This window comes from Stegostoma tigrinum, chromosome 15 (genome assembly GCF_030684315.1).
Source record: "Stegostoma tigrinum isolate sSteTig4 chromosome 15, sSteTig4.hap1, whole genome shotgun sequence".
NCBI classification, from domain to species: domain Eukaryota; kingdom Metazoa; phylum Chordata; class Chondrichthyes; order Orectolobiformes; family Stegostomatidae; genus Stegostoma; species Stegostoma tigrinum.
The window spans coordinates 58,720,613-58,746,312 of record NC_081368.1 but is presented as its reverse complement, the minus strand read 5'-3'; the positions used below and the strand labels follow the sequence as shown (position 1 = coordinate 58,746,312).

At 39.2% G+C, this 25,700-nt stretch overlaps 1 protein-coding gene across 5 annotated transcripts in view; it reads right to left on the bottom strand.

The window, feature by feature from the left end:
• The window catches only part of diaph2 (diaphanous-related formin 2), a 632,555-nt gene that overhangs the window by 105,068 nt on the left and 501,787 nt on the right, over positions 1-25,700 (bottom strand). For all 5 annotated transcript variants that reach the window (XM_059651484.1, XM_059651487.1, XM_059651485.1 and 2 more), the window contains one exon: positions 8,594-8,729. In XM_059651484.1, the coding sequence (XP_059507467.1) occupies positions 8,594-8,729 (136 nt within the window). The remainder of the gene's footprint in view (positions 1-8,593; positions 8,730-25,700) is intronic.

Sequence of the window (25,700 nt, the reverse complement as noted above, 5' to 3'; positions counted from 1 at the left end):
TGCAGCCATACAGTCAAGACTGTGTGAACTCTCCAAGCCTCCTCCAACTGCATCTTCCAAAACCATAACTTTCACCACTTAAAATATTTAATGCCTTGCAACAAAGATATAATCAAGTGAGGAAGGACGATTCTGGGATGGGGACAAAATAACCATGGAGAACCAAAGAAGCTACTGTTAGTATCAAATTCAAAGAAAAATAAACATGCAATGCGGAATGATTAATAGTAAAACAGAGGACTGGGAACTTACCAAAAGTCAACAAAGGGCAATCAATGAAAGAAGGGAAAACATAAACGGAAGGTAACTAGCAAGTAATATAAAAACTGATGGTAAGAACCTCTTTAAAAATGTACAAGGAGCAAGAGATGCCAAAGTGAATGAAGCTGGGAAACAATAATGACAAACAAGGAAATGGCAGGAGAGTTGAATAAATATTTTGCATCAATCTTCACAATTCCGTCATTGACAGAATTCCAAAAGTTCCAAAATCAAGGACAAAGGTGGGGAGGAAATAAATACACCAATTATCATTGGAAGAAAAGTATAAGGGCAACTAATGGGACCAAAAGTCAGTAAAACCCCCTGGACATTATGAATTGCATTCTAGGACACTAAAGGAAGTAGCTAGAGAGAAAGTGGATACACTGGTACTAATCTTCCATGAATCCTTCATGAATGACACAAAACATGGGTAACACTAGGTCCACTAAGTTAACATCCATTATTGGGAGAATGTTAGTCTATGACAAACATGTAATTGAAGAGCATTTAGAAGTGCGTAATATTATCAAGAAGAGTTGGCATGACTTCATGAAGGGGAAAAACATGTTTGAAAAACTTATTTGAATTCTTCGAAGAGATAACAAGCAGGAGATAAATATGGAGTGTGAAATACCTTTATTTTCAAAGAGTGCTTGATGCATAAAGCATGTTTAAAAAGATAAGAGCCCATGGATAGATGACAGGCTAACTAATAGACAAGAGTCGAGTTAAAAGTGGGTATTTTCAGGATGGCAACATGTAAAAAGGTGAGAATGCCAAAATGATCAGTGCTGGGCTACAATTATTTAAAATATACACAAAAGACTTGGGTGAGGAAAGTGAAGGTACCGTAGCCAAATTTGTTGATGACACTAAAACAGGAGGAAGACAAGTCAACAGTGGAATATAGACGGGTTAAGGGAGTGAGTAAAAGTCTGGTAGATAGAAGATAGTGTGGGAAAATGTGGTGTTAAGTACTTTGGAAGAAAGAGTAGAAGAGCTGAATATTAACTGATGAAAGACTATAGGAAGCTGTGGAACAGATTTTTGGGATCTTCATGCATGAAACATAAAATGTTAGCATCCAAATTCAGCAGGTAGTAGCGAAGCTAAATGGCCAGTTGGTCCTTATTTCAAAGGGAATGAAGTATAAGAATAAGGAAGTCTTGCTAAAATATATAAGGCAATAATTAGACAACACCTGGAATACTGTGAATAATTTTGGTTCCATTATCTCATAAAAGATATACTGATACTGGAGGCAGTCCTGAGAAGGTTCAGTCAGTTGATCTCCAGTATGATGGGATCTTCTGAGATAATGGGAACTGCAGATGCTGGAGAATTCCAAGACAACAAAATGTGAGGCTGGACGAACACAGCAGGCGAAGCAGCATCTCAGGAGCACAAAAGCTGACGTTTCGGGCCTAGACCCTTCATCAGAGAGGGGGATGGGGTGAGGGTTCTGAAATAAATAGGGAGGCGCCTCCCCCTCTCTCCCTATTTATTCCAGAACCCTCACCCCATCCCCCTCTCTGATGAAGGGTCTAGGCCTGAAACATCAGCTTTTGTGCTCCTGAGATGCTGCTTGGCCTGCTGTGTTCGTCCAGCCTCACATTTTGTTGATGGGATCTTCTTATGAGCTCAGGTTGAGTAGTGGCACTGTAATCTTTGGAGTTAAGAAGAATGAGGGGAGGCCTTTTCGAAAACAAAAGATTATTCGGGGACTTGACAGGGCAGAGGGAAAAACGTGTTTCCCCTTGTTGGAGAATCTAGGATAAGAGGACACAATCCCAGAATAAAGGGTTGCTCATTTAAGACAGAGGTGAGGAAGAATGTTTTCTAATGGTAGTGAATCTATGGATTTCTTTATCACAGAGAGGTATCAAGGTTGAGTCGTTAGGCATATTTAAAGTGGACACAGACAGATTTATTTTTAATCAGTAAGGCAATCAAGGGTTATGTGGAAAAGACAGCGAAGTTGAGCGTCATCATATTGGCCGCTACGTCATTGCATGGTGGAGCAGACTTGATGGGCTGAATAGCTTCCTTTTGCCTTTCTGTCTTATAATTTAAAAAGAGCAAGGACAAATGATGCATGAGAATAACCCCATGTACAAAGTGCCTTCTAAGCCATAAACCATCTTGACTTGGAATTGCATCACTGTTCTTTCACCATTGCTGATTTAAAATCATCCCCCTCTAACAGCACGACTAAACCACACTGACTGCAAAGGTTTAAGAAAGTGACTCAACACCAGCAAAAACAATAAATCATAGTCAACAAATACTGGCTTCACCAGCAATACAATCATTCCGTTACAGAATAACAAAAATGTTTACAAAGCTAAGTACACCTCTACACCAATTCTTTATGAATTGCAACAAGCACCTAAGAGAAACTATTGAAATTTCATCTAGAGATAATTCTGCTATTAGTAAGGAGGATAGATAATCATTATTGATGGCAGGCTCTCTCTCACTGGAATTTGGCAATACCTTGCAGATTTTTATTATTAACTTGTAACTCATTACACCAGTTACTGTTTTTGTAGTTTTGGGTTTGCTGATACTATACACTTAATTTCAGAAGAACTTATTCACTTCTGAAGACATGGGGGTGGTCTAACAGTTTCTCACATGCTTTAAGCTGTTTTTTTTAATCATCTTGTCATTTATTCCCTTTCTCAATAACATGCAATCAGTGCACAATCTGTTTTATTGCATCCCCAAAGTATTTTTGTTGAAAATGAAAAAAAAAACAACTTTTACGTCTAAATTTCTTGATGGCTTTTTTCCTTTCTATCGCTGCAACCTCTGACTGTTGTGAAGCCCTTTGAGATTTCACCAGGTCTTGAGGGAGCCAGTGGCATAGCTGTAATGGGATGGGACTACTAATCCAGAAACCCAGGCTTGTGTTCTGGGACATGGGTGCAAATCCCAGCATGGCACCATATTTTAAAAAAAAAAGAGCGAGTCTAATGATGACCATGTAACCAGTGAAAATTGTCATAAAACTCATCTGGTTCACTAATGTCCTTTACGGAAGCAAAACAGTCATCGCTACTGTCATTCATGAGACTCCAGACCCACAGAAATGTGGCTGACTTCTAAGCACCCTCTAGGTAATAAGGGATTGGCATATCTCATGAGCAAATAAAAAGCACAACTAAATTTTATTTGTCTAACCTTCTATGCTCTGAATTCTTTCACTAAACTAATGATTTCCCACTTCCCTTGTTGACTTTAGCATTAGCCTTAAATTCTAGTCCTTCAGCTTCTTAGTCCCTGTTGTGCTATCTTCTATTTTGGCTGGGCATAATCTCTTGCCTGATTGCACTCCTGTGAAGTGCCTGAGGTTTCTTAATTAAAAGGTACTGTATAAATATGAGTAGTAGTTGGTAACTTTTGAGTGGAAGTCGATAAATGAAGCATATGGTGGGCTGGCAAAGATGTTGTCAGAACGGCTCTATGAACAAAGTGATGTTGTCATCAGATTGAGGGACAACGTTATTCCACTGGTGATGGTAGTGATACAGTCAATTGAGACAGACCTTAATGAGATCAGTTCCAGGCTTTCAGTTAGTGTCTTTTTAAATGCAGAAATATTCTGACAAATCTCCTGTAAATTTAATTCATATGGTGCTATATAATTACAATGATTTTACAGAAAGACAGTGAGCACGAAGTGAGAAATCAAAAATTAATCTGAGCCTATTATTTGTACACAAGAGAATAGTAAGAATGCCACACTAGTGGCAAAATACAGACTATCAGTTTTCAATTATCCCCATCTCATTTTAATAACTAAACCTTCATGGATTCATGGTTTGAATAAGGAAGAAACATGGACTGGAAATGGCTGTAGTGATCACCTGAGCACAGATTGGTTTCCTGATTTTGCCACAATGTGGAATTAACAAAAGCCTTTGAAATGAAACAGTCATTTTATCTGAAGGCATCAGAACTCCATTAATAAAGTCAGGTGTCCGGAAACTCTCATCTGTCAATTTGCACTGATCTGATAAGTTGCAGGAAAGGGCATGAAAGGTTGCCTGCAACAATCCAGCTTACAAAAACAATAAAGCTAGCCTTGGAAATACATAAATGAACCGTATTTAAGTAGTTGATTAGCAGAAAAGCAAGTGCGAGAAAGAAAAAGGATCGGTGATGGCAAGGAGTAGAAGATTCTCTCCCTCTTTCCTTCTTATCATCTCAAAACTCAGAAACATCCATTCATCAAGGACATAAGATCCTACAAAATTTGGTACAGTTAAGGCTACAAGACATTGACTAAACTGTTGTTATCTCTAGTTCAACTATAACCACTATGCAGGGGCTTTAAAAACATCATGAACTGCATTTTCTTCTTTTTTTTGCATTAGACACCTATTTTTTAAACTTTATGCCCCTGTTTGTGTGTGTTTTATGTGGGGTTTTAATACTTTACTCAGAGTTCGTAAGCAATAAAATTCTTCCTTGTTTCACCCAAGTACAGTTTATAAACGGTTTCCGCATTTTGATCTTATAAACTGCGCTTTTACTGATGTGCGATACAGCTGAGTGCTTAAAACAATTTAAAAAATCTGTGCCTCAGCCAAATGAGGGGTTACAAAGGGACCTGATTCACCATTTTAACCTGGCTGTAACAGAAAATATGCTCTGTAGTAGTTATTACAAGAAATTAGCTCAAGTAGTACTAATAAGGAATATATGGTCCATTTGTAATCTTGGTCATGAATTGTGAATCATTTTCCACCTAGCCAAACCTTTTGTTATAGGGTAAAAGGACAGAGAAAGCTGTTCCTTGTATTGAGACATCCATTAATCACACTTGGGAATACCAGTAAAGAAAGTGCCAAAGATTAAATGCAAGTTGTTTGTTGAAAATAATAAGCCGGGGTTGGGGGGGGGGCGCGCGGTGGCATCATTCACTGTACACAACAAACTGCTATTTAGTTTAGCCAGTAGTAAAATATGGTGTGTATTATTACATGTTAATTTTTAAATAAAGCAGTCTCTGCAGTCTTCCTTTAATCAAATTTTGACTTAAAGCTTTTTAAGCCTCCTACTTTGTTGTCTTAATACAACCAATTTAGGTCCATTTGGTTAATAGGCTTGTGAGAGAAGGATCATAAAGTTACTAAGAATATGAAGTAACTGGTCATCTTTCACTAGGTGCTTATTCAATGACATGGTGCCTCATAAAATCCTGCTGAATTTCACTATACCACAATGAAGAATATTTTAAGCCATTTAGCCACATATTCTGAACTATAAAGGATAAACTAACAAACTGTTTCCAACATGACTTAGATTACATCTTCATTTTATTCAGCATTGATTAAATAAGATGACTGGTTTATTATTCTCACGGTATTTTTACCTGTAAGCCTTTCCAATTTCTAAGATTATGGAATTGATCATTCTGCAGTGGACTGCAATACAACATCTTTTTTTAAGAAGTGTTTCTGCCAAAGACTCCAGTATTCTGACAAAATTGCACCAAAATAGATTTTTTTCCAGCAATATTTCTTCCAACAACTTGCATATATGGCATTTTGATGTTGTAATGAATACCAAGGTGCTTCACTGGCATGTTATTATTTCAGAGCCACACAAGGTGATACTTGAGCAGATCACAAAAATCTCAAACAAAGAGGAAGTTGTAAAAGAACATCATAAAGGAGGGTGAAGGGAGGACATTTCAGAGTCTAAAGCCTCGGCAGCTGTGTGCACAGCCCAGCAAAAGTGGAGAACGTTTAAATTCAGCCCTTTGAATCCAGATTTTGAGATGCTTCTTGGAGCTACCTCAGATGTTTATTACAGCAAATATGATATGAAGCTTACAAAAAGCCAACTTCTGAGACAGAGATAAATCCAATATTAGATATCAAGCCAGTGGAGTTTGACAGTTTAGAGACAGTTGACAGGTCATGAGAAGTTGCTGAGGAAAAGCATGTAAATGAGGGTGTAGGAAGAACCCACAGACAGGACTTGGAGGAACATTTGAAGAAATAGTGCAGGATCAGGAAGTCAGTAGATGACTCTCCAGCTAAGGTCAGAAAGATAACATTGAAACAAGGTGAACACAATGGAACCCAGCTGGACAATGTTCATTGAAGGAAGACGGTTTGGCCAACAGTACCAAAATTTGCAGGCAGCGTAAGAACGATAAGAAGAGATACCCTATGTTTGTACTATTTGCATAACATGTGATTTATGATTTTGATATGGGGCACTTAGGTTCAGGGAAAGGGAGGATTAGAATAGTCCAAAATTGGAGTTCCAGGAAAGGCTGATACGTTCAAGAGTTCATGAGAAGAAAGAGTAATTAGAATTTGAGCAGTAATTTACAAATGTGCTTGGTGACTGCTTTTTTTGAGTAAGGAGTTGATTATGGGAGAGATGAAGTAGAACCATAGAATCCCTTCAGTGTGGAAGCAGGCCATGTGGTCCATCAAGTCCACACTGATCACCTGAAAACCATCCCACTCAGACCCAGACCCTCTACCCTATTCCTGTAACCCTGCATTTTCCCATGACTAATCCACCTAATCTGCACATCCACAGATACTACGGGCAACTTAGCATGGCCAATCCACCTGACCTGCACATCTTTGAACTGGTGGAGGAAACCCACACAGACGTGGGGAGAATGCGCAAACTCCACACAGTAGCCTAAGAGTGGAAGCAAACAGAAGTCTCGAGTGTGGTAAGGCAGCAGTGCTAACCACTGAGCCATTCCAACCGGAACTCCATCAACAAACCCATTGATTTGGAGCCAATCTACCATCCCCTGAGAAAAAGAACAGGAAATGACATCACCAACCCAAGGAAACCTAACCAGATAAATAGAAAGCGGGACATAACAACAGCGCTTCGTCGGAGGCTCACTGATGATGTTACCTAGAATGGTGACGAAACGTCTGAAAAGTAACCTTCCAGCTCAGCAAGCAAACTCACATCCAGAACTTTTACCACATCCTCCATATTCAAAAGGACCGTCAAATGCAAGTTATTTACTTCAGCCCACATACACAATCATTCAGAAGAAACCATCTCAGTGGATGAAGCACAGTATCCACAAGGCTGAAAATTGTCTCCTTTACCAAATCCTAGACTCCCAACTCTTAAATGGCCAAGATAGCAATGGAAAACAAAGAAAATACTACAAAGACACTTTGGTACTTTCCCTAATGCATGGCAATGTTGGCTCAAATGCCTGAAAGGAGCATGCTACCAATAGCTCAGAAAAGCTACTTATCCCTCAAACTGCACTAGGCTTCAAGACCTATTATGTTAACGATGAGGCAATCAAAAACTGACCTGCTTAGTCACATTAAGAGCCATGACAGAAACATGTGAATTCAATTAGGTATTATCCTTGAATCAAGGGCAAGCTGACAATGGAAGTGATGTTAGTTTTATGTAAATGGTTGGAAAAAATCTCTTATTTTGTTATGCTGGAAATTCTATGATTAGTATACCTTGTAGACAATTAGCATTCATACATCAGTGCATAATTTCATTAGAAATTGTCATAGTTCATGCTGCTTTTATTCACAAATATAGATGGAACTTAAAAAGATGAACAGAATGTCTATGCACTGAATGTATATGCATTTCAGTATTTATCTAGAACAGAAATATCTTTATAACATTTGGCACAAACCATTACTATGCATTATATAAATATTTTGCTTGAAGCTACATTGACAGTTTTGTCAGTGCATAGAAGACTCATGAAGTCTGGGACTCATTTCTACATGGTTGTGATTCCTGCCAACTGATGTTAGGAAAACAATAAGTCAAGTAGAGTTTCACAACGAGAAACAATGATTGGATCTGTGTTTTCACAATTTTCTGTCAATTATTCAGGCAAATGATTTGTTGCAGCATGACATTCTGTGACAAGCCCCACAAATTTCTATATTTATACCGTTTAGCATGATAGCCCAAATAGTGCAAATTTTTTTTTGAAAAAGGCCTTGAAGCCTGAAGGAAAGTACCTCTTTCTGGTCAGTGGTTCCCTCTCCATCTATTTCTGCTCCCCACTGACCTTTGCACCATTCTATCAAAGAAGCTTTAGTACCTCAGATGTTGACTTGCAACAACAATGGCAAAGAGTTGAGGAAGTAACAATGAGCACATTACTGGCATACTTAGCACACAGCATCAGCAACCGATTGGGTAGGAATAAGGCAGAATGCCAGCATTTAGAACTACACAGACAAACAGTTTTGGCCCATGAGACAGCTGCAGATCCAGATACTTCAGCTTCAACAATCACTCATGAGAAATAAATTTATTTTTAATGCCAAAGCTTTACCTTTGTTCATATCAATCAACTGTTTCTTCTTTTGCTGCCGTTCCAACTTCTCCCTCTCTGCTTTCTCTTTAGCCAGCTTTGCTCTTTTGATCTTTTCTTCTGTTTCCCTCTTCTTAATGTTTTCTTTCAGTGCTTCCTTTTTTGACCAAGAAACAAATATTTGTATTACTGATACAATCAAAATATATACATCAGCACTATCCTATCACCATCATTGTAAGATACAAAAACGTCCAACAGTAATTGTTGCACATGGGTTTGAATGGGTTAATATTGACTCAATGTCATAAGCAAATCTACTGCTATGCTGTGAGGGGAACAGATGTGCAGAGTAACTAAAAATCCTGAAGGAATGAGGCTTATGGTCAGGTCTTCCTAACAATCTCTGTTATAAGGTATACCATTTTCCCGTTACATATAAATGGTTGTAGAAATGCAATGTATCTTGTTTACTATTAAAGATTCTTGTAGTTAGACCCAAAAATGGCTATCTTCGTCCACACTAGGGCAAGGGAACTGTAGAAATGTATACCTAAAAGGTGGATGTTGCAGAATGCAGATTGATAATAGCATCCAAAGTACAGATGGCAGTATTTCTGAAGGGCTAGATATCAGGGAGACTTTGGGATGTGGGTGTAACATTTTGTATTTGTGAATTCTGAGTTATGGACGGAAGAAATTAAATCATAACTGTGTTATTATGCTAACTGGGACACCTTCTGCCCAATGCTTTGCTAACTCAGGCAATTCAAAGGACAAATGTTAAGAGGTATTATATCAAGCTGCAATAACCATTGCTGTTATAAACTCAAGCACTTTGCATGTGCGATGTGTAAGTTTGGAACAATTGAAAACTGCCACCTCTATTTTAAATAGGCCTTTTAAAAATCAGCTGCAGAAAACCCACATTCAAATTTTAAAGTATCACCCACAAAGGCCGTACCGTTCACAGAAGTTGCAATCAACTACTTAAAATGTATTGAGAAGATTCATCATATCAAGAAGCGTTATTATCTCCCATGCTATTATGAACTGTCAGAGAAATAGTGAAGGTGAAAATAATGAGTGGAACTTAAGATGCTGGCATTCAGGAGATAGACGGCAGCACAGTGAACACTAAAAATTCCATGGATTAATATTACGTTTTTGTAATTCAGCAACTTTTAATAATTATGTAATTGAAGCTATTCAAACCTTTTAAACTGTGAATGCAATTAGTTTAAATATTAAAATGTAAACCACTTCTAAATGACTTTTAAATAAAGAAAATCTGAAAAAAAATTATTGAAGATTTGTTTTTTTTAAAGAAGTTGGATAGATGGAAATTTTGGGCAAAAGAATAGAGACATGCAATGAAAACCAAAGCTTATTTTGCAGCTGTCTCAGGATGCTAAACAATTGCCACTGCTTGTCCATGGGTTCAAAACATCTTGGACAGATACTATACTCAAAGATATTAAGAACTACAATAGCTGGCGTCAGGGATAACACAGGGTGGAGGAACACAGCAGGCCAGGCAGCATCAGAGGAGCAGGAAAGTTGACATTTTGGGTCAGGACCCTTATTGACCTTCCTATATTGGAGAGATACTATCTACAGCTAAAGTTGGACTGCTAACCTTTACTACCGGACAGAGAGACAGGCCAAAATCCTTTCTGGAGAAATGGCCGAGCCAACATGTCCAGGTCAATGTCATAGCTTTTCTCTTACTCGCCAGGTCAGACATGGCAGGCACAAATATAATCCTGAATAATGTCTTTTACACATCACATGTGCAAGCTTATCTCTGTAGTATAGTTTTGGCCTGTAGGATTTTACCTGTAACATTCCTGTTTTATATGGCTCAAGTATCTTAATGAATCTTGATTGTATCAGGGTCTTTCTTTCCCAACACTGAGAAGGTATTGCCTTTACCCTTTCTACATTTGCAGATGATGACTGCTTTCCACGAAGGTGACACGAAGGTTAGGAATGAACAGACGTAAAGATTCAGGAGTCACAAGGGTTGCTTAACATACAATTGGCCAAATTCAACAGATATTTTGGAGCATAAAACTGAATGCCATAACAATACAGAATGGTTGGTTGATTAGTACCATATTTGTGTGTGAAAAAAACAGCAAAAATTCTTACATTACACTGTGTGAGAAATTTGATCAGAGCATCAATTAGATACTTAAATAATGAAACAACAAAAATAAATGCAACCTAAAAGGCCAAAAATTCCTATTTTATTTTACAACTAATGGTGGAATACGCTTGCATGTTCTAAAGTGCCGTATATGGCCGTTTTCAATTTCCATTCGGAGATCTGGGTATAAAAACCTCGGCTGATACCTTCATGGCAGTGAAACCAAGGCCTCATCTGCTCTCTTAGGTGTATGTAAATTGTCCAAGATTGTGGAATTGATAGCTGATGAAAACCATCAATGAATTCTTCCTGGTGTTCTGATTAATAAATAGGCCTCAACCAACATCACAAGTAGATTGTTGTTTTCGGAAGCTTATTGAGCCCATGGCCTGCCACTTTTCCAATATTATAAATAACTCTGTTGCAATATGTTGGCTGCAAAGGCTCTTGGAATAATAAAGATTGCAAAAGGTACTGTGTGAATGGAAGATTTTCTTCTCTTTACTAATATTCAAACTTTCTTGGGCAATTATTGAAATTGAAGAATATTTCATCTGTTCTCTCAGCAAGAAAAGTCAAAGGGCTATTTAGTGGATTTTATAAACTAATTAATCTTTTGCAAATAATACAGAACATGGGGACAAAAGAACTTTGAAGAATTAGATAACCCATTCAACTCTTACAGTATCCATCATTTCTTTGTGCTCACAGAAAAGTAGATAATTTGACGACTGAAATAACTTTTACTGCTATCAGGAATGGACTTTCTTGGGGGCATGTTGGGCGATAAGCTCTTAACAACTTCATTATATTGCATTCTTAAATTTCTTTTCGGCATTTCCAACTAATTTAAAAGCTATTGCAATCAAATGTGTCAGCTCTCGTCAGATTCTGGAGAACTTCAAACTGGTGATACTTAAATAACATTTTGCACAAACAGCCAAAATATACTCTTCTAAATCTTCCTTGAATGCCTGTTTTCTGCTTCTCAACTTTGTGGCCTATGAAATCTACCCATAATGAAGTGACCAATTCCATACTGCAACAAGTGCATCACGCAATAGAACAATCTCTGAGGCAGGAAATAATTGTTGTTGACATTAATAGACGAACCTTTGATATTCCTCTTTTTTGTTAACAGAAGCATAGATTTGTTTCTTTCAATTTTAGTTTGTATTCTATCTTCCATTAATAAAACCTATTTCCTGTTATATACTGCAGTAGAGATTAATTGTCTTAACTGCCATCCTAGTCCTGTGATTGTGCTCAGTCTACTTTAGGAAGTTTCTATTTAGTGAGTGGTTTTCTTCTTACAACTTGACTTTCTATTGTATAACTATTTATCCCAGTTCTGGGCACATTCTCTGTATTCTCTCTATGATATTGGACTCCATTTTTCCTTCATCTCGTATCAGTTTTCCACATTTCCACCCTCGTTTTTTCTTCAGAGATTTCTCTTTAAGAGTATGAAAAATATAACCTGATGCAAGTTTTAAATGTTTTACAGTTATTCAAGTCTCCACAGAGTAAGGATTCAAAGGGGGATAAAGGGTTGGTTTTGCTAGTGGGGAAGGTGCGGTTGAAGGTGAAGACACTCAGCTTTCAGAAAAACATGAATGGCCGTGTCAAATTATTTTTAATTGGGCTGTTATTATGTAAAATCGACTGCCTGTCATCAAGGAATGACCCACCACAGTCTGCTGGTGAGGAGCTGTCTCAGTTGCATGGTTGCATCCAGGAGCCTTCCTACTGTTATACTGTCTCCATTCCCAAAATCCAGAGACTGATCAGATCAAGGAGCGCTTGTCCTTCATGTTTGAAATTTTGTCTTTCAATCAACTAAAATGCATAGTAGCTATTTTGAAATGTGAAGCCTCACTATATGAAGGATTGGGGAACACTGCAGCTATCATGATATATAATCGATGAGACTTTTTACAATGCAGCATCATGTGGTGTGAAATGCGCTGCCTCAAAGGGTGAAGGAAGTAGATTCAACACTAACTTTCAAAAGTGAAATAAATAAGAAAAAGAGAGGGGCTTTGTGGAAGGGACAGGGGAGGAGGACTAACAAAAGATCTCGCACAGGCATGTTTAATTGAGTGACCAATTTCTCAACTGTATCATTTAGCAATTAGTAGCTGCTACCTGAGCCACATGTCAGCTATTAGGTCCATGGCATTAGAGTTAAGGGATTGATCATGTGTCTCATCAGGCGCTAAGTCGGGTGACTCTAGTTCTCTTTGCCTTCTGATATAATTCAATAAGCAATACACGTTTGAGCCTATTGAAAGGTTGCCATTGATTTGAGACACCAGAAGAAACCTCTTTTCAACACATCTCAATGAAGTCTACAATTTGAAGAAGCAGCGAGGCAGAAGTGTGTTTGCCATGACACAGTTTAAAAATCCCAGTTTATAAGCTTATGGTCCCCAGAAAAAATAATTTCATAACATTATCCAGTTATGATTAAAGAATTGCATTTTTCAATTATAGCATCTTTGCTATTCTCTTATACTAAGCAGATGCTTATTCCTAAGCATGACCTAACCTACTTGACTTTTAACTGCAACAGATCAACTGTGTGATTAATTTAAAGAGACCGGAGGCAAACTGCCTTGGTGAGCAACAAAATCGTTGCTCGTCCAAGAAGAAAATCAGCAACTGCTCTCAAAAATCTTGCGATAAATAATAAAAATTGATTGATTAAATGATATGCACAGTTAGGGTGTTAGCTACTACCACAGAGATTTATTCAAATATTAAATTTAAATGTTATACTCCTCATGTTAATCTTTATCCCATTGATCAAATGGATGAAATCGTATGGTGCGAAGGTTATCTTTGTGATATGTATGCACTAAAAATGTAGTGTGGTTCCTGTTGCAAATCCACTGACCATTTTTACTTGGATAGTTTCCATTATAAACATGCGTATCAGAAAAGGTGACAACCAGAAGAAAGACATTCAACGTTGGAAGTGGATAACTAAGGTTTTAAAATATAGTTACAGCCATTGAAAGATGATAATTTGCTATTTTCAGAGAATAAAATGCAGACCATAAGATGGAGATGCAGGAAGCCGTTTGGCCCACTCAGTCTGCTCAGCCATTCATTGAACTTTTACGCCATAACGCTTTACTAATTAAAAGTACCTACCTCACCCTTGAATATTCTTAAAGATTCAGCCCCCCTCATTGGTAGAGAATTCAGATTCATTCCCCTCTGAGAAAAATGTCCTCCTCATCAATATCTTATGGAGGTATCCTCCTTCTCTGAGATTATGCCCTCTTGTGTGGCTGAATGCCACTTGTCCCTCTAAGTAGTTGGATGCAGATCTTCTTACTCTGAGATTATGTCCTCTAATCCTAGACTCTCCCACAATGGCAACAAGTTCTAAGCATCAACCCCGTCAATCCTATTAAGAATCTTAATCAGGCCAGGCTTTCAAATGGCCAGACTGTTGTTATTCTGCTGGATGGGAGTTGTGTGTGGAGACCTGTGGAAAGCCCTCATTGAAGGCTCTGAAGGAAATGCTTGGAAAATTGGAATAACCATTCAGCAATTCAACCACCCTTGGAACCCTCTGATAAGTTCTATTTAAATTGGAGAATTCAGGGTTTTTTATGAAATTAACAAACAATTACATCGGAAAAGTTATACTATTAAATGCAAAGTCTAATGTCAACATAACTATTCAACCTACCCCACGTCTACCTCAACACAAAAGTACACTGTCGCCAGTCCACTTACACCATCACCGCACCCCCCCCCCACCCCACCTTCCCTGATACCCTTCTCGCTTCTCTGGGACCTGAAACCTTCCTTTCCCAGGAATTGGACTTGCTGCTCCCGTTCTACTCCACATCCCTTGCCCCACTGTGGGCCCGTCCTACTCCACATCCCTTGCCCCACTGTGGGCCCAACCCAATCCACCTCACTCTATTTCCCCAGTACCATGGTGACAGACCCCTCCATCCTAACTCCACACCTGCCTCTATCCCGTCCGGACCCAATAACTCTCCAAACCCCCTGCCTTGCCTTCTCTCACACACCCTGCCCCATTATACACAATGCCTCCTGCCCACCCTGGCCTACGCCAGGCTCTACATCATTTCCTGGCCTCTTTGTTACTTTCTACCCTGGTACACTTGGTATCCTACCCCACCTGACATCCTGGCTCACTGGCAACCTAGGCCCATACACAGTTGGCATCCTGGCTCACTGGCAACCTAGGCCCATACACAGTTGGCATCCTGCTCATCTGGTGCCCACTTGGCACACTTGTCTGCTCCCCTCCCCCACCTACCACCAATCTGGCACCATAATCTCCCACACTTTAACTTCACACCAATATTATCTACTTCCCGATAAACAGCAATCTGTCAAAGTAGTTGTCTGTGATCCTGGATCTTTGGAATGGGGACAGGGTTTGCCCTCCCCAGGGAGTCTTGTGCTACAAGAGATCTGTCAGAATGGAGGTCCAGCTTCACATTACAGTGGCACAGTGGTTAGAACTGCTGCATCACAGCATCAGGGACCCGGGTTCGAATCCACCCTTGGGTGGCTGTCTGTGTGGAGCTTGCACATTCTCCCTGTGTCTGCATGGGTTTCCTCCTGGTGTTCCAGTTTCATTCCACAGTCCAAATATGTGCAGGCTAGATGGACAGGCCATGCTAAATTGCCCATAGTGTTCAGGGATGTGTAGATTAGGTGGGTTATAGGGGGATGGATTTGGGTGGGATGCCCTGAGGGTCGGTGTGGACTTGTTGGGCTGAAGGGCCTGTTTCCACACTGTAGGGATTCTATGTACTATGTACTTCTGAAGGAGCTCTGCTCGAAATCTCCAGTCAGAAATACAGAGTTCTCTCATCTTCTTGGAGGGGGAAGCTGGGCGGACAATATACATGAGACTGCTACCCCGCGGAAAATTCGGCCCTATGTTGTAACAAGATGTCACAGTGGAGCGAACAGCCAATGGGGAACTTCAAACCAGCGTTGATAGGAAAACAACACATACAGACCAAATACTGAACTACAGGAGCAACCATCCCAACACCCACAAACGAAGCTGCATTAGTACATTATTCCAACAAGCCACCACACACTGCAGCACAGAGGAACTACGCAGAGCAGAAGAAAATCACCGATACAGCGTATTCAAAAAGAATGGGTACCCTATGAACACAGTCCGCCGATTCCTCAGCAATAAACCCAAACAAAACAGACAAAACGGGCTCAGAAACCATAATCACTCTCCCCTACATCAAAGACATTTCCGAAATGACTGCCAGACTACTCGGACCTCTTGGCATCAGGGTAGCCCACAAACCCACCAACACACTAAAACATCAGCTAATGAACTTAAAAGACCCTATACAGACAACAAGCGAAACAAACGTCATCTACCAAATACCTTGCAAGAACTGTGACAAACACTACATTGGACAAACAGGCAGAAAGCTAGCCACCAGGATACATGAACATCAACTAGCCACAAAATGACATGACCCACTATCACTCGTATCCTTACATACAGATGAGGAAGGACACCACTTTGATTGGGACAACACATCCATCCTAGGACAAGCCAAACAGAGACATGCACGAGAATTCCTAGAACATAGAACATAGAACAGTACAGCACAGAACAGGCCCTTCAGCCCACAATGTTGTGCCGACCATTGATCCTCATGTATGCACCCCCAAATTTCTGTGACCATATATATGTCCAGCAGTCTCTTAAATGACCCCAATGACCTTGCTTCCACAACTGCTGCTGGCAACGCATTCCGTGCTCTCACAACTCTCTGCGTAAAGAACCTGCCTCTGACATCCCCTCTATACTTTCCACCAACCAGCTTAAAACTATGACCCCTCGTGCTAGCCATTTCTGCCCTGGGAAATAGTCTCTGGCTATCAACTCTATCTATGCCTCTCATTATCTTGTATACCTCAATTAGGTCCCCTCTCCTGCTCCTTTTCTCCAATGAAAAGAGACCGAGCATGGCATTCCAACCGGAACTCCATCAACAAACACATTGGATCCAAATCAAACTACCACCCCCTGAGAAAAAGAACAGGAAATGACATCAACTCAGGAAATGACATCACCAACCCAAGGAACCCTAACCAGATAAATAGAAAGCGGGACATAACACCAGCGCTTCGTCGGAGGCTCACTGATGATGTTACCTAGAATGGTGACGAAACGTCTGAAAAATAACCTTCCAGCTCAGCGAGCAAACTCACATCCAGAAGATATCCTGATTTCTATACTCCTGTTTCCTTTTAAATAAAGGCCAACATTCTATTCACCTTTCACTGTTAGCTGCTGAGTTTATACGCTAGTTTTTGTGATTTTTGCACAAAGACCCTCAAATTCATGTGCTATGGCATTCTGCAGTTTAACTCAAAAATAATATTCAGCTTGTTTATTCTTTCTGCCAAAAAACGTGTAATCTCACAGTATATCCCATCTGTCAAGGCTTTGCTTACTTACTTAAGCAGAGTGGAATCCAAAATGCACGAATAAAGAAATCTCCAGATTACCACTCAAATTAGCTAATTAGGTCACCGTGGTAATAATGTCAATATTAAATGGCATATGTGCTCTTCTTGCCAAACAGAAGCATATCACCTGACTGACCAGGACTGGAAGCAGATGTGGTAAATTTAGAGGCATTAATAAAACAGATCTTATATGGCTTTGTTCAAACCAAAAGATATCAATATTGAACTTCATCGTGTTTATAAAGGTGCAAACTTTCCTGGAGAAGGCCTGTTTTACGGCAACTATATGTTATTTCTCAAAAGGTGCAATAGTGGGAATTGGGAAATTTTTATATTTATGACTTTAAAAATGATGCTGTGATACTCAATCCATATTTGGAGGATTTAGGACACATCCAAAATGAGAACAGATAGGATGAAGTGAATCTCTGAGATTTCTAGTACATAGTTGGTCTAATTCTTGGCACATGGAGAACAATGAAATCAATGAAAACATTTTTGTTATATCTCTACATTCAGTATGGTTATACAAATTCACATGGGGCTAATAATCATGCATCTGTCTACAAGTTACTTATAAATCTTGCTCTACTACTCAGTGCAATTTCAAATCTGGAATTCCACATTTTTGAGTTTGTGTTGTGTGGACAGACAGAAGAATATTTTTGTTGGTTAATATTGTAACAACTCTCTCACTAAATTATATGCTTATTTCCAAATTCTGTAGAGTTTAGGTCAGAGCTTTGAAACTGAATGATGGCAGGTGGTGACATTTCTGGGATTTAAGTTGAAGCCAAGAGGCAGAAACACCAAAATTAAAACACCATTAATACGTGCTGCAATAAGATGTCCCAGTAAGTAAAACGGACATAAAATAGCCTTAAGTCTCTAAGCCCTGTGAAATTTCTTAGTTTTGTTGAAATGCAGTTTCCACAAAGTTTTGGTACCAAGTAAGTTATAATGATCTTAGAGATATGCATTGGAAGAGGTATATAAGAGGTGACAGGATAATCACTTTAGCTACACTTAATTTCCACATTCTTAAAATATGAAGGTGTGATGAAACAATCTTTTCACAGAAAAAGTGATGAATACAATTAATTTTAGGACATCAAATATCGAATACATAAAGTAGTAAAGGGTAAGGAAAGCTCAGTAAAATATTTCTTGATCAAAGTAAGATCCTTTTCATAGTAAATGCAAAATACCTTTTGGAAGAGTTGGAAGAAACATTAAATCCTTTAGCGTATGGAGATTCCACATCAAGGTTTCCTTTCCTGTCAGGCTTACTGTCATGAGATTATTGATTATTGAATCAAGAAACAAAATGGATGCTGTAATTAAATGTCAAACAAATTTCTGTTTTAGAGATTGAAAGTCATTTATGACATGGAAGGAGGCCATTTGATCCCTGTACAGCATGCCAGCTCTCAGTACAGCAAATTCAGCCATTGCCTTCCCTGGCTCAATCCCCATTGCCCTCCGGATTCCATGAAGTGGCTATCGAATTTCTGCTGAAACCATCGACTGGTTTCATTTCCAATAGGTGTGCTAGAGTGTAATCAGTCCAAGGCAACTAGTCCTCACTGTTTTAAAAAAAAGTTCTTCAAACTCTCCCTGCATCTCTTGTTTATCAACTTGAGTCTATGTCCCTTAGTCCTTATATGTTGCCTTGTTCAATGGATTTATTTGATTGCTTTAAATGTGAAGGGAAACAGCTTGTTTTTCTTCCCCTTGATATATTTATTGCTTGTAGGGACTATTTAAATAGAGATGGCAATGCACTTTTTTTGGAAGAATAAAGGCAAAAGTTGCAAGTGCAAATTTTCAGTTTGTGATAGAATCCATCTTTCATTGTTTCTGCTTCCAGAATGGGCAGGAATTGTAAATGTATTTACATTTAGATCAGAATATATCCAGCTGTATAAATCACAGGATTAATTACTAACATGTTTCACAATTTCAACAATTCTGTTGAGTTTTGGATTATTTGATGGAAAGGTTGGCAGGAGTTGGAAAAGGTTCGATCGTACTTAATAACCTAATTTTAAATATTAAGTAATTCAACTGTCAGTTAGAAGGTTAGATTAAGTTGACACCTCTCACCTACCCCGTTTCCTGATAATCCTATATCTCTGTGAATTATTACACATAGGTTACTCACTCATGATGAACTTTCACCAGAATTGCACTTTTTATCTCCTTGAACTCAATTTTGTGAGGCATACAATTGAAACAAAGTACAGTATAGAGTTCAAAACATCAAAGCAAATGTGTTGCACTATTTCTGTCACTTGTGTACTTGACTGGAGATTATATTCAAATAATCTTTTTTTCCCCCAGTTCCATGTCAGCACACATTTGCTTTCATGATTCTTATTTTTTTTCTTGGAAGGTTACTGCCTGCAGAAAACATTTTGTGAAAATGCAGATTTCTTCAGTGTTGAAGCAAATTTCCAGTGCTGTGGAAAAAGCTTTGGTGTTTGAAGCAATTTTTTTCCCTCTTTCTTTATAAATATATTTTAGCGGCCACACTGAAGAAGTCTATTATAAAAACAAAACTTTTGTCCTCCAGGGACTTGCATATGTAATGCACCACATTCAGGATCTATTAGGCTGAGTGACAAGGACTTTTACTCTTAGTAAAAAAAATCAATGTCATAAGCAAGACAAAGTATTCTTGTGTGGAAATCAAAAACATGCAGAGAACTTCTGAAATAGCAGTTGCCCCTATTGGTTGCTTTTTATCAATCATATAGGATTTTTCCCAAACATCTTTAAAGTCTTCCATATAATAATTTATTGCAAGGAGGAAACGTCGAATGCAACCAAGAGACTAATCTTGCAGCCAATGCTTTGAGAAGATAGACAACAACCACAACTGCAGAAGTAGTTTTGTATTTTTAATTAATTGATTGCATGAGCGGATAGCAATACTGGTTCACCACCTATTTTACAATATAAAACTTGAATATCATAATTAATTTCTGCTTAATAAGATTCTGTCAACTTTAGAAACTTTCTTTCTTCATTGCTGTTGTTTCTGTGGAGAGTAAATTTTACCTCTTAACTGTATGCTCACGATGAAAAAAAAAGTAGCTAGCTGAGAGATAGAAAGAACTACAAATGCTGAAGTCAGAGACAACACAGTGTGAAGATGGAGGAACACACAGGCCAGGCAGCACCAGAGGAGCAGGAAAGTTGACATGTCGGATTGGGACCCTTCTTCCTCAGAAGAAAAGAAGGGTCCCGACCCAAAATGTCAACTTTCATTCTCCTCTGATGCTGTCTGGCCTGCTGTGTACCTCCAGCTCCACACAATGTAGCTAACTGGTTGGTAATGACACAATTCAACATCAGCAGACACAAAAACTGGTAAACAGGCAACAGAAGCAAAAAAAAAATCAAACATATGTAACTCAACTGTTCAGAGGTAATGTTAATATTTTGAAATGGAGTATTCAGGAGCCAATTCACACTTCAATGTAAGTTTGTTTCTCTCCCTTTTGTCTCAGTTTGGGCATTCCACAAGGACAGCTTTTGAGATGTTAATATCCTTTATGCTTTTAAATGATCTTGCCAGTGCAATTGCTCCACCATTTGTTTGGCAGTGTGAACATGTATAATTATATGTTTGGAGAAGAAGCAGATTGGTAGACATTGAGTTGTTTTTAATGCAGCAGAGACTGAACATCAGTGTAATTAGTATACTGAATTTTATTTTATAAAGTACATAAAAGTGATGGGCCTAGGAGATGCAGTGGTAATACCTCTGAGCCAGGATGCATGGGTTGAAGTCCTATCTGCTCCAGAGGTGAGTAATAACACCTCTGAAGAGATTAATCAGAAAATATCTAATAAAATCAGCTCAAATCATTTCAGGGTGAAAATAGTCAATACAAGTTCATAAGCTGCATGAAGTCTGTCCCTCCAGTAACATATGCTGGCACTTGTGACAGAATCATGGAATTGTTACAACACAAAGCTTTCAGTGTATTGTGTCTACGCCAGATCTCCAAATGACCAGGAACAAAAACAAAGTCACTGGAAAAGCTCAATGGGTGTGGTGGCATCTGTGAAGAAATAAAACAAAGTTAATGTTTTGGGTCTGGTGACCCTTCCTCAGAACCAATTTGTTTTGTCCTGAGGAAGGGTCACTGGACCCGAAACATTAACTCTGATTTCTCATCACGGATGCTGTTGGACCTTATGAACCTTTCCAACAACTTTTTTTTGTTTCAAATCTATTTTGTGGCATGTCCCACCCTCTGCATGTGATCCTGCACATTCTTCGTCTTCAGATAGTGATCTGTTTTTTGACTGTCTCAATTGAACCGTTCTCCAACAGTCAAATGGTAGACTCTGGATTTAATCAAACACCTCATGAAATGTTTGCTCATGTCTCTGTTGTTTCCTTGGTCAATTCCTGGACATAACACTCCAACAAGCTCAAACCAGTGTCTTAGAGAAATTTAATGTAACATACTTCCTTGTGTACTCTATGCTTCCATCAATAAACCCAGGATACTGATTCCTTTATTAACTGCCAATAACTCCCAAGGCTCATTTGACTGCACCTTCCAAATCCATGGCCTCAACCAGTAACACAGAAAAGAACAGCAGATACCTGGGAGGACACCTGTGAGATTCCTATCCATATATTGTCATCATATACCATCCTCTCTTGGAACACCATTCCTTGATTGTCACTAGGCCAAAATTCTGGAACTTGCTCGTGAACAACATTGTGATCATACATACATAATCTGAAATGCAGGAACTCGAGACGGCATTTCGCTAGCCCCTTGCCAAGTTGGTTGAATGTCTTTTTGGAGTTCAGTATTAACCTCTTCACAATGCTTTCAAGTTTTGAAAATTCCTTAAGTTTTGAGATTGTGGCATTTTCAGCAAGGGTAAGGTTATTATTGTACATCAGCAAAAAAAAATTGCAAAACCAACGGCTAGGGAACTTCACTATAAATCTTCCCTCAGTCTTTAAGGTATCCATTAACTTCTCTATTTTCTATCACACAGTCAACTTCAAAACAATGTCCTTTTTATTGTATGAGCTATAATTGTTCATAAATCTATTCTGTGGCATTGTATCAAATGTTCTTTGGAAGTCGATTAACATCACATCCACAATGTTACTCTCAACACCCTTCTCTATTACCTGTTCAAAAAGCTGCTGCAATTTGGTTAAACATGAGTTGCACTTAACAAATCCATCCTGGCTTTGCTTAATTAACTGGCATGCATCCAAAAAAAATCTGTTAATTTTGTCACAAATTATTATTTATAGGATCTTCACCATCTCTGAAGGTAAACTGACTAGTCAATAGTTGCTGGGTTTAAATTTACATCCTTTTTTGAACAAAGATATAACAGTTGCAATTTTCAAATTCTATAGCTGTATCCAGGAATCTAAGAAAGTCCGGAAAATGACAGTCAGTACCTCTGCAATTTCCACTTTCACTTCCCTCAAAATGCTTGGATGCACCTCATTCAGTCCTGGTGCCCTACCCACTCTAACGACAGTTAACTTATCCTTATGAACTTAACTGTAACTACACATTAAGAGCACATCATAATGGCTCTATTCTGTTTGTCAAACTGACCGCATCCATGCACTTCAAAAGTAAATAAGGCAATAAGTTTCAGTTTATAATGCTAGTAACTTAGAACCTTCCGGATGAAGCGAGTTTTGTTTTATAGCTAGGTATGTTGCTTGCTCCTCTCCTCTCCCTTTCCTTTCTCTTCTCCTCTTCCAGAAGACAGTGGACAATGGAGGACATGGCGCACAGGCACTTGGAACTCACTAAGGGTTGCTCAAGAAGGTGATCATAATGTACCATCTATACAATGAAAATATTAATCACCGCTGGAGAGATGTAAATTTTCATATCAAGATGGGTGAAGGGCTCTGGACTATGTAGAGGGTGGGTAGACTGCGAGGATGGAATAAAGCAGAACTACAGGTTGCCAACGTAAAAGCAGACTGTACCTAGATATGTTTCTGGGCCCAGTCTGTCACAATGTCAGGAAATTTCAGTCCTAATAGTGTTCACGTTTGACAACTGACTCAACTATTAAAAAAACAAGCAGCATTTTCAGACACAGCTTTGCATGAGCGACTAAAAAGTATGCCTTAAAACCTTTAGCACAGGCACTGAACTGGATAATTAGACTATAAGGCATTGAAGAAGTAGGCCATTTGACTCATTGAGTATGGTTTTCCATTCCACGAGTTTGTAGTTGATATGGTAACCCACAACTCCACATTCCAATAATCCTTGATTTCCTTACTGTTTAAAATTCTTGTCAATCTCAGTCTTGAATATCCTTATCAGCCCAGTTTCAACAGCATTCAGCAGCAAAGAGTTACACAGATTTAGTACTCTCAAGAGAAAGAAATTCCTTCTCATCGGATTGATTGATTGATGATTTATTTATTGTCACGTGCACCGAAGTGTTTTGTTTATGAGCAGTACACATGCAGATCCTAAGCAAGGAAGTACAGAGCAGAAACACTTAGAGGCTTACAAGTTACATTGCATAGGGCGTGTACTAGGCCAGACCAACGTGAGCAAAATCAGCACAATTTGAGGCTAGACAATCCATTACTCAGTCTAGTGATGGCCGGGAAGAAGCTGTTCCTGAACCTGATCATGCATGTGTTCAGGCTTCTGTACCTTTTGCCTGACAGAAAAAGTTGTAGGAGATCATTAATGGGGTGTGATGGGTCTTTGATGATGTTTGCAGCCTTTCAGCAGCAGTGAGCTGTGTAAGTGGAGCCCATGGATGGAAGGCTTCCATGATGTTTAAGGCTGTACGCGCCAACTTCTGTGGTTTCTTATCGTCGTGGGCACAGCAATTGCCATACCAGGCCGTTATGCACCTGGACAATGTGCTTTCAACGGTGCCCCTGCAGAAGTTGATGAGGGTCATAATGGACATGCCAAATTTCCTGAGTCGCCTGATGAAGAAGAGGCGTTGTGCCGTCTTAACCGTCACATTTACATGGGAATTCCAGGGCAGGTTGTCAGTTATTGTCACGCTGAGCAAGTTGACACCCCCCACATTCTTGACCTCAGTTCCGCTGATATAGATGGGGGTGTATTTCTCCTTTCTTTCTGAAATCAATAATCAGTTCTTTTATTTTGCCGTTGTTGCGAGAGATTATTCTCATTGTGCCATGTCCTGAAGCCCTCTACATCCCTTCTGTATTTTGACTCATTGTCATTAGATAACTGTCTTACTATGGTGGTGTCATCAGCAAACTTGCAGTGGCACTCATTCAGAATTTGGAAACACAGTCGTGAGTATACGGTGAGTACATTAGGAGGCTGAGGACGCATCCTTGGGGACTCTGGTGTTGAGTGTTATAGTGGAGGAGGTGCAGTTACCTGTCTTCACTGCTTGGGGTCTGTGGGCCAGAAAGTTGAGGATCCAGTTGCAGAAGAAGGAGCCGATCTCTGTCTTAATTGGGTGACTCTTAATCTTGATTATGTCCACTGGTCCTAGGCTCTGTCACAAGAGGAAACCACCTCCCTGCATCTACTCTGCCAAGCCCCTTAATAATCTTAGTATTTCAGTAAGGACTCACCTCGTTGTTCCAAATTCTAATAAGTATAGGCCCAATCTACTAAACCTCTCCTCATAAGAAAACCTTTTTATACTCAGAATCAATCTGGTGAACCTCCTCCGGACTGTTTCAAGTTCCAGTTTATATTTTCTTAGAAAATGGAACCAAGACAATCTTCTAGGTATGTCCTGACTAGTGCTCTGTGTATTTTACAGAAAACCTGCGTACGGAGTTATTGGTTGGTTCACCGAGCTGACTGGTCTTCATTCAAACATTTTTGTCTCCCTTCCCGTCAGTGCTGTGTAGCCTTCGCTGAAGCACTGTTGTTCTGTCCCGCTCTGGATTTATATGGTCCAATCTGACGGTGGGCAGTTTTGTTTCCGGATTTGTGCTGTATGTCGGTAAGGTCTATTTCAATGTTTGTCAATTGTATCAGTGGTTGAAAACCAGGCCTCCAAGGATTCTCGTACTTGCCTTTGTTTTGCTTGTCCCAGTACTGTAACTTTGTCCCAGTTGAACTGACGTCCTTCTGTGTCAGAGTGTATTGAAACGAGGGAGAATCGGTCGTGCTGTTTCGCTGCAAGTTGGTGTTCATGTATCTTGGTGGCGAGTTTCCTGTCCATCTGTCCTAAGTAGTGTTTCTCACAGTTGCTGCATGGTATTCTGTACATACCATTTGTCCAGCTTATTGTGGGTATGAGGTCTTTTGTTCTTGACATTAACAGGCAAAGTGTGGCTGTTGGTTTGTGTGCTATCTTTATTCCAAGAGCTTGTAGGAGTCTTTTGTCAGTTCTGATGTGTTTCTAATAGAGGGTAGGGTGACCAGTGTGTTGGGGCATTCAGTGTCTTCTTAATGTTGTTTATTTGTTAGGCATTGG